This window comes from Hemicordylus capensis, chromosome 4 (assembly GCF_027244095.1).
Source record: "Hemicordylus capensis ecotype Gifberg chromosome 4, rHemCap1.1.pri, whole genome shotgun sequence".
Lineage (NCBI taxonomy): Eukaryota > Metazoa > Chordata > Lepidosauria > Squamata > Cordylidae > Hemicordylus > Hemicordylus capensis.
Window position 1 is genome coordinate 270,241,488 of NC_069660.1, and position 20,179 is coordinate 270,261,666.

Sequence of the window (20,179 nt, forward strand, 5' to 3'; positions counted from 1 at the left end):
AATTAGAAGTTGTTCACCTTTATCATTCATTCCCTTCCCAGTTCCTTCCTGGTGCATGCACTCACTTTATTCTATAGCTTGCTTCCATTTCCTCCTAGGCAACAGTAGTTTGAGGTAGCCAGTCCTACAGCTTCAGATGCAGCTGCTGCCATCAGGCATGCCAGTCTTGATGACAATGTAAGCCTGAGCTGCCACTGTTGCTGCTTTGTCCAGCCCACACACCAGCCCCCCCTTCCATGTTGCATGTTGTAAGGTTGAAACAAGATGGCATTTTACCAACATCTTAAGTACCATTTGTCTTAAGTCAAGGACTTCCTGTACTAGTCACTACTTCTGAAGGGGTAGGTACCAAAAACCCCTCCTTCTGCACATCTCCTCATTCATACTCATGCTGATCAGCCCAAGGGGGTGGGGTGGTTGGGTCAAAGAAGTCACTTGTAGTTTCCAAGTAACCAGTTGCCACATTTGATTAGTCTGTTAACAAAGGAGCATTGCCCCAAAATCCTTCACCTGAGGCCCAGATTCTGTGTAGCCTACCAGCTAACAATTCCCAACTAGAGGCACTGCTATTTCAGTGTTGTTGCTCCTTCTCAGACTTCCCCAGTTTCAGGCTTGCCTGCTCTGAATCAACAGCTGCACGAGAAAGTATAAAGTGTACACCATTAATATAACCCATTGGTTCTATCTCAAGTTGCAGTCCTTTCATGCAGCAGGTCTTCCCTGCTCCTCCCTCCAAAGCTTTTTCTAAGAGTTAGGGGACCCTGTAGAAAGGGGTCAAATGAGAGAGAATTACTGAAAATCAGGTGCAAGGCAGAAAAGCCCCCTTATGTAAGACTTTTGGATAGAGCCTCGTGTAGCTGGAAACTCGACTGATTCTGACTTGTGAGCTAAAATGACTAATGCTTATTAGTAAGCCATATAATCAAAATGAGACATTTTGTATTTGAGTATATTTAGATATGCTAAGTTTCACTGAAGCTTTAAAGTTAGTAATAACTTGTTACGTTGATTGGACTGATACTAGCGTACAAGTACTTGTAAAAGGTATGAGCAGCCTGCCTATGGCACATGCACACTGAAAGTATTTTTCATCAGAGGAAAAAACCACAGGACTTCTACAGCTCACACTTTCAGAGCAAAACAGCACTTAGTCTAACCCACTTGTGCAACAGTGCATGGCATGCATGCAGGGGGACTGGAAAACTGGCCCTTTTATTCCTGATGGAGCCCCACAGAGCCTCCTTACATATGCACTTCATTAGACAGGATGTCCACTACTATGTTTGGAAGGAAAGGCAGAAGAGCCTGAGGCCAGGGTCATACCCTCTGCTCCGGGATGCAAACGTAAGTTGCCTGAAACAAGTGTCATTTTTGGTAGCCTTAGTGTTCTTTAGTATTTTTACACTGTGAATTGTTTTGGCAGAAAGGTGGCATATTATACATCAAATTGTATTGGTGGAAGCCTGAACCTAGCTTTGCACTATAAATTCCAAAGCCAGGTGTTCTGATGCTTTGACTCTATAGTCTAGTTGATCCCAAGTTAGTTTTAGCAACCTCAATGACATCATCCATAGTATACCATTTATTGTAACTACATCTTTATAAAGTTAGAAAGGTTTCAGGATTACCCTGCTTCATTGTCAGTGAAATTATGAGGAAGCAGACACAATTTGTTCAGAATGTTTTCTTTTATTAACAATGAATAAGGAAGTTTTTCTTCTGGGCCCCTGAAAGAGATAAATGTAATTAAAATAAGTACAACCTTTTAAATAAGTTATAAATTCTTATCCACTTGTCTGGTTGCCTGTGATGACTTAAAAATCACCTCCACATGTCCAAGCAGCATTAAGTTTTCTGCTGCTTTTAGGTTACAAGTTACTTATATATAAATATGTGCAGGAAGGATTTTCAGATAGATTTATACACAAATAATTTGAGTTATTAAAGTTCAGCAAGAGCATGAAAACCACAATTTCCTAATTGACAAAGTAATACTCCTATACTATTATTATTATTTTTACATTTATATCCTGCTCTTCCTCCAAGGAGCCCAGAGCGGTGTACTACATACTTGAGGTTTTTTTAAAACATACTACTTTTTTTAAAAAAGCAGTATGTGAGTATGGCATTAGCTCCTTTAAAAAGCAATCTGTTCTCAAACACTTCTCAGTTGAGTATTAAAGACTTATACATATCTGCACATCTATACACACTAAAGAATAAAGCCCCACTGAACACAAGCACACATAGGATTGTGCTGTGAGATGACCTAATTCAGTGTCAGGCCCAGGGGAGCCAGTGGTGGCCACTAGCCCCCTTCAACCTTAAGTGCAGCTCCTTGACTAACTGTTTATTGGGCCAATGTGAAGCTTCACCCAAAGCTGCAGTTTCCTTGGCACCACGTGGAGATGACCATTCTCACCATTCAATGCTGTGCTCTGCCCAGTGCCAGGGGATCCTTTAAGGATAATGGAGCCCTCTTGAGCCCCCTGACTGATTGTGGAAAGTGTGGACCAAATGTTGGGATATGTAGCCCTTTCCAGTGCTTTCCTCCTAGAGATCTTAGAAAGGGTTTTGTCTCTCTTAAAGGGCCCTCCTATCACTAAGAAAAGCACAGTACTGTGTGGAGGTCAGCACAGTAGGAAATGGAGCATTGGTACTCACCGTGAAGGCTTCTTCTGGCTGCCGTTGTAGAGGACAACTCCCTGGGTTATTATCCCATGCTCGCTCCAGGGCAGGACGTATGCTAATTCCAAAGCTATAAAAGTAGCCGGATGGTAACCCCACCCAGTTCTTGTAGTCAGCCAAGCTTCGAACGGAAGGCAACCTCAATAACACACATATATGAGTAGAAAAAAGAGCTAGTAAACGGAAACAGGTACACCAACAGGTAAACAAACAGGTAAAAGACAACAACAGGTAAACCAACAGGTAGGAAAAAAAAACAGCAGGAAGATAGAGCCCCATCCCCCCAGGAGTCTGGGACCGCATAGGGAGGGTCGAGTTGTCCTCTACAACGGCAGCCAGAAGAAGCCTTCACGGTGAGTACCAATGCTCCATTCTCGGCTGCCGTGTGAGGACAACTCCCTGGGGACATACCAAAGCCAGGTGACCCAGGGTGGGGGTCCCAGGCTACTGAGGGGGAAGGACATGTTGCAGAACCCTTCTGCCAAAGGCAGCCTGAGCGGAGTGCATAGTGTCCATCTTGTAGTGCCTGGTGAAGGTGGACGGGGACGCCCACGTGGCCGCTCTGCAGATCTCCCACGGGGCATTGGTGGAAAACGCTGCTGAAGTGGAGGCCGCTCTAGTTGAATGCGCCGTGATTCGCGTGGGTGGAGGCAAGTGTTGGGTCTTGTATGCCAAGGAGATGCAGGCCCTGATCCAACGACCGATGACAGCTGAGGAGACCTTTTGGCCCATGGAGGCCGGTAGGAAGGAGACGAATAACGAGTCCGTCGTCCTGAAGGAGGCAGTTCTTTTAAGGTAGGTCTTTAAGCAGCGGCGAACATCCAACTTATGCCACTCCTTCTCCCTGGGGTGGACGGGCTTGGGACAGAAGGAGGGCAGGACCAGGTTTTGAGACCTGTGGAACATGGAGGCGACCTTAGGGAGAACTGAAGGGTCCGGGATTAAGGTTACTGAATCGGCAGAGAATATACAGAACCTGGGGTTGGAGGACAGTGAGGCTAATTCTGAGATCCTCCTGGCCGAGGTGACGGCCACCAGAAAGGCCAACTTCAGAGAGAGAAGGCGTAAAGAAATGGACCTAATCGGTTCAAATGGAGGCTTGTGAAGGACCCGCAGGACTTTGTGGAGGTCCCATGTGGGGAACCTATGTACTACAGGAGGGGATGTTAGCGATGCTCCACGCAGGAAACGCTTCAGGTGGGCATGGGACAAGAGAGGCTTGCCCTTGAATGGTAGCAGGAGAGGAGCCAGGGCCGAGGCGTGCCGCTTGATGGTATTGGCCTTAAGGCCCTTGTCAAGGCTGTCCTGTAGGAATTGTAGCAGCTCGGGTAGGGAACATGCCCTCGGAGTCAGGTGTCTGTTTCTGCACCATCTGAGGAAAACTCTCCAGGTGCACTGGTAAATGCGGTGAGTGGAAGAGCGTCTGGAGGCCATCAGTGTGTCGATAACGCTCTGGGAGTAACCGAAGCCCCCTAGCAGCTCCCGTTCAAGTGCCAGGCGGCAAGCTGGAACCAGGCGGGATCTGGATGGAGTACTGGGCCCTGCGAGAGCAGGTCTGCGGAGATGGGAAGCAGAACTGGAGGCCCGGTTGCGAGGTTCAGGATCTCTGGGAACCACGGCCTGCGGGGCCAATGAGGGGCCACCAGAATCACCCTGGCCCCCAGGAGCCGAATGTGCCTGAGAAGTCTGGCCAGAAGCGGAAGTGGTGGGAAGGCGTAGAGGAGGGTCCTTGGCCAGGGAGCCGTCATGGCATCTGTCTGTTCCGCCTGTGGGCACTGGAACCGGCTGAAGAACCGCGGAAGTTGGGTGTTGCTGGGAGAGGCAAACAGGTCGACTTGAGGGGTTCCCAGTCTTCTGGACAGGAATGAGAAGGCTCTGCGGCTCAGGGTCCATTCGGCTGGGTGGATGTCCTGCCGGCTCAGCCAGTCCGCTTGTACGTTCAGTTCTCCCTTCAGGTGGACTGCTGATAGGGAGGACAGGTGAGATTCGGCCCAGTGGAGGAGCAGAACTGCTTCCTGATGAAGGGAGCGAGACCTGGTGCCGCCTTGCCGGTTGATGTGTGCTTTTGCTGTCACATTGTCGGTCTGGACCAGGACATCCTTGCCCCTCAGCGCAGGTAGGAAGGCTTGAAGGGCCAGGCGAATCGCACGGAGCTCCAACCAGTTCATGCTGTGGCCCGACTCCTCGGGGGACCATCTGCCCTGGGCCGACTGAGAAAGGCAGTGAGCTCCCCATCCCCGAAGGCTCGCATCCGTGGTGATGAGAATTCGAGGGAGGTCCAGAAAGGGCTTGCCGGCCTCTAGGTTTCTCTTGCAGAGCCATCAGCGGAGCGAGGAGCGCACTTCTGGAGACAGTTGAACCCTCCTGGACGACCTGGAGGAAATGTCCTCCTGGAAGGGGAGGAGAAACCATTGGAGGCAACGGAGATGCAACCTTGCCCAGGGGACAGAGTCGATGGAGGAAACCAGTAGACCCAATAACTGAGCCAGCTGAAGGACGCGAGGCCTGCTGGTCGCCAGGGTCTTTGATGTCATGGACCAAATCTTGAGTCTGCGTTCCTCTGGAAGAAAGAATCGGTCCCTTTGGGTGTCCAGGACTACTCCTAAGTGCTGGAGACGGAATGTAGGAGACAGGTGGCTCTTGGCGTGGTTGACCTGGAAGCCGTGGGACGTTAGGGCCTCTAGGGTGATCTGGACGTCCCGTTCTGCATGGTTTCGCGACATCACGATCAAATCGTCCAAGTACGCCAAGAGGCGGACCTTTTGCAGGCGGATGTAGGCTACTAGAGGAGCCAGCACCTTTGTGAATGTCCTTGGGGCCGAGGAGAGCCCGAATGGGAGGGCACGATACTAATAATGTGCTCCCCTGTAACAGAATCTGAGGAGATGACGGGATAAAGGGTGAACAGGAACGTGTAGATAGGCCTCTGTCAGATCCACTGATGCCATCAGGTCCCCGTGTTGTAGGCCCTCCGCGATGGAGCGGAGAGTCTCCATACGGAACCTGCGCTTGCGTACCCATCGGTTTAAGGATTTTAGATCGAGGACCGCCCTGTAGGAGCCGTCCGCTTGGGCACGGTGAATAAGATTGAATAAAGCCCTTGACGGTGCTCTTGAGGGGGAACTGGCTCTATGGCTGCGATGGCTAACAGGTGGTCTATGGCCTGTTGAAGGATTCTGTGTCTTGTGGTAGAACGAGAAGTTGGGGTGGGCAGAAACCTGTGTAATGGGGGGCCTGACAACTCTATTAAGTACCCCTCTAAAATTGTTTTCAGGACCCATTTGTCTGTGGTGGACGCCTCCCAGGCATGGTAAAAGTGGGAGAGGCGACCTCCTATCTTTAAAGAGTCACTGTGCTTGACGTGGTTTAAACTGCTGGCCTGGCTGGGCTCTCGAATTGGACTTGGCGGGGAAGTTACCCTTTGGCCAATTGGGTCACCTAAATCTGTTGTCTCGCTCGTGGGGGCGAAAGGAGGGGCGAAAGGAACGAAATTGGTGCTGCTGAGGCTGACCCCTACGAAAGGGGCGCCGCTCGTCCCTCCTGGCTGTGCTGGGAAGGGTCAGCTTTCTATCCTTGGATTCAATGAGGATGTCCTTAAGGGCCTCATCCCCAAAGAGCTTAGTGGCTGAGAAGGGGACTGCCGCTAAGTTGGCTTTTGATGCTGCATCAACCTGCCAGTGGCGGAGCCAGAGTGTTCGCCTAGCGATCACATTAGTAGCTGTAGCTCGGGCCCCGAAACGTACTGCATCCAGGGTGGTGTCAGCAATGTAGGCTTGTGCCTTCTGGAGCTTTAGGGCAATCTGGCGGGACCTGGCTGGATCTGGGGGAGGAGACTGAAGCAACTCATCGGTCCAGAGCAGTGCTGCCCGAGAAATGATGGAGGCGGCTATGGAGGCTCTGATAGAAAAAGAGATACAATCGTTATTTCTCCTTAACTGTACTTCGATTCTCTTTTCGGCGGGATCCTTCAGCGTTGACTCTCCATCTCGTGGGAGGACCGCACGAGAGGTGAGGGCTGAGACGTGAGCATCTACTGGAGGCGTTTGGAGTTGTGCAGCTGCTGAGGGGATGAACGCGTAGTGCTTATTAGCTAAGGAAGAGACCTTCTTCTGGACCGCTGGTGCTTGCCACTCCTGCTGGAGAACCTCTGAGAAGGTATTTGGCAAGGGAAACAGGAGCTCTGGTGAAGAATGTGTAGGTAATACCAGAGATTCCTTGGAGGGAGCAGCCCCAGGATGCAAACCCTCAATATCGAGACCCAGGGTGCGCATGGCCTTAACAAACAATGTGGAGAAATCATCAGATGGAAAAAGGCGCTTAAATTGAGGGGTGGATTCCTCCATCCCTGCCTGTCCATCAGACCACTCCCCTTCTTCCCTGGAATCGTCCCCCAAGTCTGCTAGATCAGGGCAAACCCCCTCTGTAAGGGCAGTATCAGCTTGGCCCACGGGGGAACGAGGCAGGGCAGGGACCCTCCCTAGGTGGGTAGGGGACTCTGGGCCCGTGTCTTCTGAGGAGTGGGCTGGGGCAGGGCGTGTGGCAGTGGGGCTGGGCTCCCTACGCCTCTTCTGCTGCCCCTTGCGGCCCTTCCGCCTCTTTCTGTGGGATTTCCCATGTGGGGTGGAGTCAGAATCGGAAGAGGAGGGGGAGGGCGATCGCCTCCCTCGCTTACGGCCCCTCTTTCCCGCCTTGCGCTGATGCAGGGCTTGCGAGAGCAGATCACTGATCCAGGCTTTCCAGCTCTCCGGCATCTCTGGCCCTGGGGCTGCAGAGGAGGGGGGAGGGGCCGCTCCCTGGTCTCCTGCCGGGGCCTGCGCTATTGGTACCAGCAGGGGGGGGCTATTCGATGGGGAAGCCTGAATAGGGGCCATGGAGAGGGGCTGCCTGCTCTTGGGAGCTCCCGTTCCGCCAGGGGACTGCCGCTCACACTCACCCTCCTCGGTCTGTGCGATGCCCTCCTCCTCTCCCGAGGAGCTGGTGGCCTCCGAGGAACGGGCCGCTGTGAGCAGTTCCAACACTTGGGCTCTCCTGCGCCGCCGCTGGGCCCTCGCCTGCTCTGCCTCCTCGAGGGACAAGCCAAGATGGCGCCCTTCGCTCTGTGCGCCCGCCCGCGCACCGGCAGCAGCATGCCGGTCTTTCCTTGAGGCGCCCGCCCCCGCAGAGGGGGGCGGTGCTGCCGACGTGCCCTCGCCCGGGGGGGACGCGGTGGTCCTGGGCATGGCTGCAGCGTGTCTAGCGGCGGCCGCGCTCGCAGCGGAGCGGTCCGCCTTTGCTGCTTGGGTCTTTTGCCTCTCCGCACGTGATCGGAGTCCCTGCAGGCACGGCTGCGGCTGCTCCATGGCAGAAGGGGGGAGAGGGAGGGAGAAGGTCTGGACAGCAAGCGGGGAGCGGAGGACTGAGTAAATAGGCTGAGCAAACGAGCGGGAGTGGAGCGGAGATTGAGGCTCGGCAGGGAACCCTTTTTGAAGAAATGCCTTTTTTTTTTTTTTTTTTTAAAAGATGAGGGAGAGGGGAGGAGGGCAGCCGAGGAGGAGAAGGGAGAGGCGTAAGCAGAGGAAGGAGCAAGTTAAGAAGGAGACTTATCTGAGGAACGAAGCAAGGCTGAGTATCCTTTCCTGGAGCGTTAGCAGGACGAAAAGAACTGGGTGGGGTTACCATCCGGCTACTTTTATAGCTTTGGAATTAGCATACGTCCTGCCCTGGAGCGAGCATGGGATAATAACCCAGGGAGTTGTCCTCACACGGCAGCCGAGAATGACTCTCACATTGAAGGTCCCAGCTTGAAAAATAATGAAGATCACTGACCTAATTCATGCTACTGCTAGAATCAACCTCACACAGCAGAGGTATAATGCCACGCTGAGCCACAACAGCTGATTCTACTCTCAGCTGCTTATCGTTCTCAACCTATACCTAGAGAAATATCACCTCATACAGTATAAAACTGGTGGAGGCAGAAGCAGACGGTGCCCCATGGAAATGATGAACTATTCAGAGGATGCAGAGGCCTGTATTTGTTTTTCACACTGACACACCCCTCTGGTTTTCCAAGCTCAGGGCAGCTCACAGAAGGCTCTCGGTTAGTTTCCATCCAGACACTGACAAGGCTGAGATCTGCTTAGCTTTAACAATCTAACAGCAGTGTGTTCCCATAGGCAACGTATCTGCTTTCACACAGAAAATATGCTTCTGTGCACAATAGAAATGTGTGGAAGACGGCCATGAAAATCCTCTTCTGCACACACACACATCCTTGCACAACCTATTTGTACAAACTAGCTTATTGTGCACATAGATGTGTATGAGAACTGAGTCAGTACTATCTGTTTTCACTTGCAGTTCTTTGGATTTCAGGCCCACCCTCTGTTCCGATACTACCTATTTAAAACCTTGTGTTGATGCTATACGAGATGTAACATGTAAATTAGCAGCATAATGCTTCGCACATTAAAAAAAACCAGAAGGAACCACTGCAAGTTCATGCTTAAGTAGAGCAACTATGCTTTCCACATTTGCAGGCTAATTTCTTTAATATGCATAAAATTAACAGTTCTCTATCACAACATACCATTAATTCATTCTCCTTATGAGCCTGTTAATCTGGTCTTCCCTGTTTCCTGCATCACCACCTTCTACAAAGTGGGTAGTTTTCTTCTTCATTCCACCCCGTGGAGAAGACAGCTTGAATGGCCAGAGGAAGTTGTTTGCTGCTTTGAAGTTTTTGCCAACGGTATAGATTTCATGGATCAGGTCTTCCATGCAAATGATGCCATGCTTTTCTAAAAAGATATTTTGAAAGAAAACCAAGCAAAGTTCAATGTACAAAGTACTTCAGCAACCTGTTATTAGGGGAGGCTGAGATTTGTTTTACCAAGTTGTGCTTCACAGTGAAGAAGAGACAGGGTTAGTGGTTGTCCTAGCTAGGTAAGCAGGGATTGGGACAAGGAAAACTCTGTTTTAAACATGACACCACAGTGGCACCCAGTGGCATGAAGAGACATTCTCAAATCACTCTGATTTTCCAAGTATCCAAACCATGTTATGCGAACTCAGGGTAAACAAACTTGGCACTCCAGCTATTGAACTCCCATAATCCATGGGAGTTGCCTATCCCCGTGCTAACTGAAGAGCCTACTTGAATTTGTCATTAAATATAACTTAAGCTACTGTTTTGTATTTTTAGGTTACCTATAATGCTAACCCAAAGCCACCTTAAGTAGCGCAGCGGGGAAATGCTTGATTAACATGCATAAGGTTGCCAGTTCGAATCCTCGCTGGTACTATATTGGGCAGCAGTGATATAGGAAAATGCTGAAAGACATACTGTGTGGGAGGAGGCAATGGTAAACCCCTCCTGTATGCTACCAAAGAAAACCACAGGGCTCTGTGGGTGCCAGGAGTTGAAATCGACTTGACAGCACACTTTAATGCTAACCCACAAATAGAAGAAATGTGTGGGACTGAGGCAATTCACACGACGCAAGGTGCTGGGGCTACCTAGGCAGCTTGTGTCATCTGCAACACTGGGAGCCTTCTGGTCCCAATTGCTCCAGACCTTCGGAGCCCGACTTTGCTACCCAGCTTTCTACCGAGGTAGAATGAACCAATAGTTTGTTCTACCCCAGTAGGCGACTGTGTGGATGATCACCCCAGACTGCAGGGCTCCTGACCGAGCCACTGCCATTTTAGGCAGTGACCTAGGCAGAATAAGTGACCATGCAGAGCAGAGCAGCATGGTGCCTTCTGGGCCCCATGGAGAACCCAGTGTGGCTTTTTGCTCTGCTGCTCAATGCCATGTGGGCAGGCAAGTGGCTGAGGTTTCAGAAACTTCAAATCGTCTGCAGGGAAGAGCCTAACTCCCCGCAACCCAGGTAAGAGGTTGTGAGAATGACCTTCTAATGTAGCAGCTAAGAGTGAGCACCAGAAAGTCTTTGGTCCAAATCTTACCACTGCCACAAATTCATGTGACAGCCCTCAGCAAGTTGTCGCTCAGCTCCACATCTCCAATATAGGCATAATACTGCCCTACCTTACCAAGCAATATTGAGACCATGCTACCAATCATGATATGCAGCTTTGCAGTTTTGGAGGGGATGGCCATTAGTAGTACAGACCTGCTCAAACTTCTTCCATACACCTGCTAAGGCAGTGCCTTATTAAATGTAACCCAGAGATTTTTGTTCCACAATTCAATCTTACATCAGCACCAATGTTAACCATGCTTGCCCCCTTAAGGATTCTTAACTAGGGTTTGAAGCAAATGCTGCTTGAGGAAGCCCATTAAGTCCTAACCATGGTTAATAGTGCCAATGTAATGCTGACCAGGCAGGCTAAGGAAATTTGTGCTTGAGGGGGAGGAAACAGTGATATAAACCTCAACTGTGGTTATGAACTGCATAGACCCTTGATGTTCAATGTTAATAGATAACTTTAAAAAATATTTATGTATCAAACTAAAGGGCTGAAAACAAAATACTGGAAATTTGAGGGGAAGTTTATCTCCCAAAATCAAAGGGTTTTTTTTTAAAGCAACATTTTTAAAATTGTTACAGCAGTTGCAATTCTTAGATCCAAGTCTCAAGTTGTAATGATAGCACTGTTACTGCATTGCTAAACCAAGCAATACCCCTTTTCTCCTGTTAGAAAAGCATTTTCAAATGTTAAAGAATATAGGACCTCTTCAAGTACTGTCTCCCACAACACTTCTCCATGATAATGCAGAGGTCTATGTACTGGCCAAGATCCAAAGAGTTACCATTTTTTAACCAGAAGCTGAAAACTTCCTTAGGCATGTGGAACACGTAGCATAGTTCGAGATCCAGACCACTCTAAGCCTAGGTGTCTTGTTTACTACAACACTGTTTGCTACTTTCAATATTATTTGAATTTAGAAAGGCATTTATACTTTTGCATACATTTCAGCTGTTCCCCAAATTTCCAATTTCTCCAGAAAAAACAGCACAAAATTTCCAGACATTTTAATTTCTACTCCCACTCAATCGCTCTCATTACCTTTCAAGAATGCTCCGTGACCTACAAAACATAGGACTGTTCACACACACACACACACACACACACACACACACACATTTATTATGCTCTCTGTACACCTCATTTCTTTACCCTTTCAATCAAGGTCTTTACTAATAAGCTCGTTGAGAAATTACACAGAAGAGAACCTAGGAGAAGAACCTAGGTTTTTGACATGAAAACCTGTACTTCACATCCATCCTATTCATTAAACTACTATTATTTCTGAAGGAAGACTACCAGATACTTCTATGTTAGTAGTTAGGAATGATGGGAGAAACAGAAGCATGTAAACCATGCTGCAAACATATAGTGAAAGGGTAGGGACAGTGTGTAAACTGTACTACATAAAAGCCAAAGACACTAAGCAGTCAAACTAGTCAATGGAATTGTGAAGAATAATATAAATATCTGTCCTGTGATATACTGCTGCCCTCAGAACAAGCCATGCCTCCTGCAACATATGTACACACGTGGCTAAAAATCACCTAGCATTTAAAATGTCATGCTAAGCCATGATGCCTGCTAAAAGGAGAGTGAGCTACACTTACTCAGGCATCTCTTGATCAAAGAGTTATCTGTCAAAGCAATGCGCTGCTTGTTGATCTTGCCGTAGCCACGCTTGTAGATCAGCTCATGCACAGATTTCAAGTTGGGATAACTAGAAGAAAAGTAAAGGCATAAAAAGGTAAGCATGTATTTTTGCTAGTTTGATTGAATAGTTTTCAGCATTTGTAAGTTGCTCATGCCTCCAATAAAAATATGTACGCCAAACATGTCAGTTCAATTACAATATGCTATGGATAGAACAGCTGAAACAATGCCATCAAGATAAGCTCGTGGTCCTGGTTTCGAACCAACCTTTGCTGCGAGTAGAGATGTGAAGCCCTGGAAAAACAGTTCCTCTGCCCCCAGCCCCAAAAGGGGAGTTTTTCCTAGGGCTTCACATCTCTAGGTGTGAGCAGACCTGAAAATTCTTGCTTGTTCTACCCTGAGCTTGTAAGCAAGCCAGAACACTAGGATGGGGGGAGAGGAGGAAACTTGGGAGCCTGAGAACATAGCAGGGAACCATGGTTAAAACATGATAGGAACATAAGAAGCTGCCATATACTGAGTCAGACCATTGGTCCATCTAGCTCAGTAGACAAACTGGCAGCAGCTTCTCTAAGGTTGCAGGCAGGAATCTCTCCCAGCCCTAACTTGGAGATGCCAGGGAGGGAACATCTTATAGTGCTTACACATCAAGTCTCCCATTCATATTCAACCAGGACAGACCCTGCTTATCTAAGGGGACAAATCATCCTTGCTACCACAAGACCAGCTCCCTCTCCTTATGATGCTGGATAATGTCTGAATCATGTCTAGGATCTCCTTTCTGAACAAACATATTCTTATTTGTACATTCAGTACCAGTCTACAAGTTGCTGATTCGTAGCTTTTTACTAAAAGGTTATTTCTCCAAGCAGGCAAGACATTTAGCCTCATATTCACATTGTGAGCTTCACAGCTGAGCAGGAACTCAAATGTAGTTCCCTGTAGCATTCTAGACACTGTACCATACAAGCTGAACAAAAGCTCCTGTTCTATAGCAAAAGGCACTGGCTACTTCACACTTGACCCAGACATGCAGAAAGCACCAAACATTAAGTATGTCTCATGCACTACTACTTAAAAAACAAGACACCCCACCAACACACTGGCAACAACTAAATTAAAAATCCAACTTACCCCCATGCGATGTAGGGTTCAACAATCCTCAACATGTTAATGGATGCTTTGTTGAGTTTCACGAATGTGCCATTGAAAATTTGACGGAGGCGAAGCAGCTGCAGTACCTTGCGAACCTTGGGACTAACGCCATTAATACTAAAAGGGGCAGAAAAACAAACTTTTCAGCATGAATTCACATCTAGTTTTAACCATCTACTACTTGTATGGAATTCATATTGCAGTATTTTCTGTTAAGCAAAATAACTTATTCTATAGACAACTAAACTGAATAAAGTTGAAATGTACATAAAGTCAGCAAACATCAGCTTTTAGAATGCCATTACTAAAAAGGTCCTCCTATACAAAACCTTATATATATCTATATCTGAAAGAACTGTAAATATTATGATCTATATAGATGCATAGCTTGAACACCTGCAGGCAAGAGCGCAGTGCTAGCAGACTCAAGAGTAACTTGCAAATACTGTCAATTTCATCAAAGTCTGAAGGGGGGGCATCTGAGGGAGCAAAAAACAACACACACCCCTAAAACTTCCCCAGTGTAACTCAATGAAGTGGAATGTTTATGGATTCTGAGGACAGTTAACAGACAAAGTTGGTGGTGCTAATGGAACTCAGTGGCAAACTCTGTGTGTATGTGTGTGGGAGCGGGCGTGAACAAAAAGCAGGAAATTTCTCAGCTTGAATAATACCCCCCCCCCAGAAAGACACAACTACTTCAGAGGGGGAAGGTGCCTAAAACTTTCACCATGCTCAGGCACAGGTAGCATATGAACACCAGGGATATACTGTATCATTTTGTTGAAGGTCCATATTTGTTTGTATTCTATTACACAACCTTCAAACATCCATACCAAACAACAAATCTTCAGTCATCCATATCAGCATATGATGTTAAGAATTTCCATGTACATTTAGTAGGGATGTGCCTGAATCATTTTGGCACCTTTTTGAAGAGGCGCCAAAATGATTTGGCTCCCTGCAGCCAAAATGTATCAACGCGGGGCGAGGGTTTCCCTTAGGAGGAGGCAGCCCCTCCTGCAATCCTCCATCCACCGTGAAAGCAGCAGCCCATGGCAACGGGCTGCTTACAGCATCCCTCGTGTGGCATCCGCACAGTGAATCTTTACTGAGTACAGTGCTGTAATGGAAAGGCAGAGGCTCACAGGAGAGGCAGGTAGGGCCTGCCTGCCTGCCTCCTCTTAAGGGAACCCCTCCCCACCCCCTGGGATGTGCCCGCAGTATTTCGAGTTCATCCCTAACATTTAGTCCTTGGTAACATCAAACAAGGAGCATCTGGGAGTCAAAAGTAATGAACACTTTTACTTTTCCAAATAGCACATATACATCGAGACCAGGGCTGCTCAACTTCAACCCTCCAGCTATGTTTGGACTACAACTCCTATAATCTCCAGCTACAGTGGCCAATAGCCAGGGACTATGGGAGTTGCAGGCCAACATCTACAGGAGGACCAAAGTTAAGTAGCTCTGAGCTAGACATATTACACTCCACAGAAATCAATGACAATACACACTGCAGAGTTAAAATTGCTAAAATTCGATTGAAATCAAACAGGCCTTGCAATTGATTTCAAGGGGGTGAAAGCATGTTCCAGATTGGAACAGATGACTGTTCATCATACTGCAAAAGAGCCATGAAGGAAACCAACGTGTACCTACTATGAAATCGAGTTTTACTGAACTCACTACTACCAGTTGATCAGTTTTTCAGCCACAGCATTAGAACTGATAAACAAGAATAGATTTGCCTCAAATTACAAAATTTATTTTTCAGAATTAGCCAAAGACAGTGCTGCTGCTATAGTTTAGTTACCATTAACATAGACTTGTGCCACACATTTGTTCACCTTACCCTCTGATTCTGATCACAAATGCCAGTTTGGGCTCAGCAGGTACGTAGTAATTGCCAGCTTTTCGGGCCATCCGGGACATGCGAATCTCACGTCGGTACATCTGCCTGTACTCTTTGTGGTAGGTCTGAGCTCTTTTGTAGATGAGTTTTCGTTCCTCCTTTCTTAGCTGAAATTAGAATGACAATATATTAACTACTACGTAATAAATATGACAATATATTAACTACTTCAAACCAAGACTGCAAACATTATAATGGAAAACCAGCCTCTTTTTTACTGTGCCTAGGGAGCAAGAGGTTGCTCATTTGAATCCCCGCTGATAAGTTTCCCAGACTATGGAAACACCTATATCGGACAGCAGCGATATAGGAAGATGCTGAAAGGCATCATCTCAGACTGTGTGGGAGACAGCAATGGTAAACTCCTCCTGTATTCTACCAAAGACAACCACAGGGCTGTGTGGTTGCCAGCTGACACTGTCTCAATGGCACTACTTTACCTTTATGATCAATATTTACCCAACCTTTGCGTAGCTGAAGCTGAGCAAATGGCAGAAGGGGAGAAAATAAGGGTCAGATGAGTTTATATATTTATGGGAAACACTTGTGTGCTGCTTTCTAGCCTTCAAAGCAGCTCACACTATATAAAAACAATTGAAAACAAGACCAATTCAATCAGCATTACAGTAAACAAAATGACTTAAAGGTCCCTTCAGTGAAGCAAAGCAGGTTGAAGATACATGAAAACTATTGTAAGTATTTTATTTTATATATTTTTAAACATTTATATCCCCCTCTTCCTCTGAGGAGCTCAGAGTGGTGTACATGGTTATTTTTATCCTCACAACAACCCTTTGGAGATACCCTGTGAGGTAGCTTAGGCTGAGAGATACATGACTGGCCCAGAGTCACTCAGTGAGTTTTATGGTTGAATGTCCAACACTCTTAAGTACTATGCAATGCTGGCTAAGCAAGCATCTTGCTTGTAAGCAGATCATAAACTTCAATAGTACTGGTGAAAGGGACATTGAATATACTAAGGAAATATTAATCTGGTGACAACAACTGCTGCTGCTCAGGGAGAGAAGAGAGAACAGAGGCACTATGGGGACAAAACTGCTTCTGGCGGTACCCAAAGCAGCAGGGAACATTAGGCAAAAAGTGGTCATGCCAAGTGATAAATGGAAAGCAGCTCTTTAGCTCAACAGCAGAATATCCCCACTTAAGACTTTGCACAGGATGCCCCTGTTTGTTTAAGTGGAGGAGGAGAGCTGGTCTTGTGGTAGCAAGCATGACTTGTCCCCTTAAGCTAAGCAGGGTCCACCCTAGTTACATATGAAAGGGAGACTAGAAGTGTGAGCACTGTAAGATATTTCCTTCAGGGGATGGAGCCACTCTAGGAAGAGCAAAAGGTTTCAAGTTCCCTCCCTGGCTTCTCCAAGATAGGGCTGAGAGAGATTCCTGCCTACAACCTTGGAGAAGCCGCTGGCAGTCTATGAAAACAATACTGAGCTAGATGGACCAATGGTCTGGCTCAGTATATGGCAGCTTCCTATGTTCCTATGTGTCAAGGTGAAGCAAATCAACTTCATCACTTGGAAACTGGCATAATAAGTTTAACAAAACTACTTTATATTTACACATAAATATGCACATTAATAGGTTGCTTTTATGTCTGAAACATCCAAAGCAGAACATGGCATTAAAAACAAAACACAAATTTAGACAGGCAAACTTTAAAAGCAACACAATGGAGATAAATTAAACATAATACTCAAATATTCACCTTCTTCTGAACCAACAGTCGCTTCATGCGTTTGGCCTTTATATCGGCAAAAGCCCTCCTTTTCTTCAAAAGGCTTTCTGGAACCGAGGGCAACTTCTTCTTTGGCCTATGTTATACAAAGCAAGGAGAAATTTGTTTAAAGCATAGCTGTGGCTCACTTCATCTATCAACCGGCTCAACACCTGCTTAATGCAGAAAAGCATAACCACAAAGATGCAAGCTTTTAAGGTTTATTATTTTATCAAGTCCTTTCTATACGCAGAAAATTTAGCATGCACTTTATCAGTTTCTTACAGCTTGGAGATGATGCTTCTTTGTATTTCTGAATTACATCTTATCAAGAGACTTACTGCATTACTGAAATATTTCTAAGCATTTGCTAAATAAACATTACTGTATCATTAGAATTATACATATATCTAACCAACCAGGACCCTGAAAAGCTGCAATAGTTTTCTGTAGGAGCTTTTAAAATATGTACACTTACACCATTTAAAGAGCTAAAAGCAAGGCAGCTGACCCTCATGCCTTTTACCAACCTTATTTCTAATCATATTTTTTACCCAAGTTCATCGTGGAAAGCGAGACGTTAATGCAATATAATCAACCATCTCCAGAGCTCCGAAACCGGCTTCGCAAGGAAGACAATGCTTGCTCTTTTTCAATACAGGCTTTTCCTGCATTGCTCTGACGGCCACTGCTGTGCAGCGCGTGTACCGGAAGGCAACAACTGGGCCCGAGCCAAGCCATAGAAACTACCAGCCCAACAAGGCCCGAAGACAGGCACAGCCAAGTGGGCCTACGAGCCGCCAAGAACGAACATCGCTTCTCCACGTTCACCGCAATCCTTTCACTGCTCTGAAAGGAACCTGCAGCTACCTCCCAATCCGCTCCAGACACTGACTCTGTGCCCAGCCACAACTCTCTCGCCAAAACCACCCAAACCCGTTTGATTCGGAGAACTTCAAAAGGCCTTTCCGGACAATGGCGTCTCAGCAATTAAGCCTCAGAAAGAGTGGCCAGGAAAGGCCAGCTCAAAGCCGCGGATGGCAACAGATTATCCATAGGAAGAAAGCAGCACTCACTCCTCGCCCGCCATGGTCGCCACCGGAAAAGAAAGAACTGGCGCATGCGCGGTGAACATAAAGAGTCGGTCATCACCAGCCTAGAGGAGGAAAAAGCGCAAGGCCCCAAGGCCCGGTTTTAGGTCACTAAAGTAATGCCTGTATAAAACAGGGAAAAGAGAGGCGGACATCTGAGTGCCAAAGCTTTAGCGCATAACTATCGTAACGCCTTAATGTTATTGGAATATGCATCAGATTTATTCGGCGATGAGATGGTAAGTGGGGAACACAGCGACTACCACCCCATTTCGCATACTTTAAGGCTGAGAGTTACAATAACCTTTCCAAAAGCCAGACAGGTATTTCATTCAGAACATATTAATGAACCCAACTTTTCGAATTTCGTTGACGTAATGCACTGCTTGATTTCATTGCCCTCAGCTCTCAGTTTCTGAGCGATAGATAGATACTCTCTCTGTGTGTACACTACACACACATACACTACTATTTATATACGGCTTTTCAACAAAGTTTCCAAAGCGCTTTACATAGAAAATAACTAAGTAAGTAAGTACGATGGTTCTCTGTCCCTAAAGGGCTCACAATATTAAAAAGAAATAAACACCAACAGCAGCCACTGGAGAGATGTTGTGCTGAGATTGGACAGTTCTAAAATAAATCTTTTATAGCTGCCAGATACAGTATTATTTGACAATGTGACTAAAATGTGTGCGCCTTAGAATCCTGACTCCTGTTCAGCATGTTCACTTCATTCTGAAAGTATTATCAATCAGTTCAGTGCCGCGGGATTTACTGCGATGGACCTTGTGCACAGAAAGAATTGTGTATGTAAGATCGGAAGCTTCCATCTTCACATGTTTGTCGTAACAAGATAGGAACATAGGAAGCTGCCATATACTGAGTCAGACCATAGGTCCATCTCGCTCAGTATTGTCTTCACAGACTTGCAGTGGCTTCTCCACGGTTGCAACAGAGCAAGTTAAAAAGTGGCAGGACGAAGGTGGGAATTGACATGCCAAGTGAAAACTACACCTCCCAACATGCACTTTCTAATCTACAAAGTGGGGCGGAGCAAAATCCGTTTTGTTGCAGTGTATCATGGGACGCGTAGTTTTTTGTATGAGGCTGAAGCTTAAGCTAGCGCTTTATGGTATACGCAAATATTACGACCTATTGCTATGCATTCTGGAACATGTAGTCTACTTCTCTTGCCTTGCGGTTCTCTCGAGAGCCACGTAACCGGTGACAACAAACAAACAAACACACCACAATTTCCCTTCCGACCCATACAACAGTATTCTGCAATGTCTTGAGATGCCTAACAGTAACTTAAGTCTCACAAGTAAGTCCCACTAAGTCCAATGCAACTTGCATGCAGGTTAGTGTATTGGTCTATTGTAAGCACCAATCCTTGGTCTATTGCACATTGGCTGAGACGAAATCCAAAGCTGAAATCCTATACACACAGAGCACAGAGTAAGATCCCATTGGAATCAATTGGCGGTTATTCATTCATTCATTTCTATACCGCCTAATATAGAAATCTATAGGTAATAACCAGGTTATATAGTGTTACATGGTATGAATATGCAAGTGTATATACCGGTTAGCGCCCACACATTTTTAAAGTCAACCTGGGGACTGGAACCTCAGTAGTACTGATTACGTGCAGCAGGTGCGTTGCGCTTGATGTGTTAATAATTGAATATATCCAAATCAACAGCCATGTGTACACTGTGCATATATGGTAAATGCTATGAACATAACGTGTGAAGGGAGGGGCAGGGAGCCACCAGAAAAAAATTGAGATGGGGCACAGAAGGGGCAAAGTGAATTTATGAGAGGACGAGCTGGGGGCGGAGCTCAAAACCCCCATGTTAGAGTAATATGGAAAAAGAAATAGGGTACTGGTGGGGGTACTTGCCTCCCCGCCCGCCCCCTGGAGCCACCCTTGCTGAGTAAACACGTTTAGAATTGCCCCTCCCT

General features: G+C 46.8%; 1 protein-coding gene across 1 annotated transcript; it reads right to left on the reverse strand.

The window, feature by feature from the left end:
* Positions 1-1,669: 1,669 nt before the first annotated feature.
* RPL7 (ribosomal protein L7) lies at positions 1,670-18,334 on the reverse strand. Its single transcript, XM_053244247.1, has 7 exons — positions 18,194-18,334; positions 17,109-17,214; positions 15,323-15,489; positions 13,447-13,584; positions 12,270-12,379; positions 9,257-9,467; positions 1,670-1,727 (listed from the first exon to the last, which is right to left on the reverse strand). The coding sequence occupies exons 1-6, from the start codon at positions 18,250-18,252 to the stop codon at positions 9,259-9,261; spliced, it is 789 nt and encodes a 262-aa protein (XP_053100222.1). The 5' UTR covers positions 18,253-18,334; the 3' UTR covers positions 1,670-1,727; positions 9,257-9,258.
* Between the last annotated feature and the right edge of the window lie 1,845 nt (positions 18,335-20,179).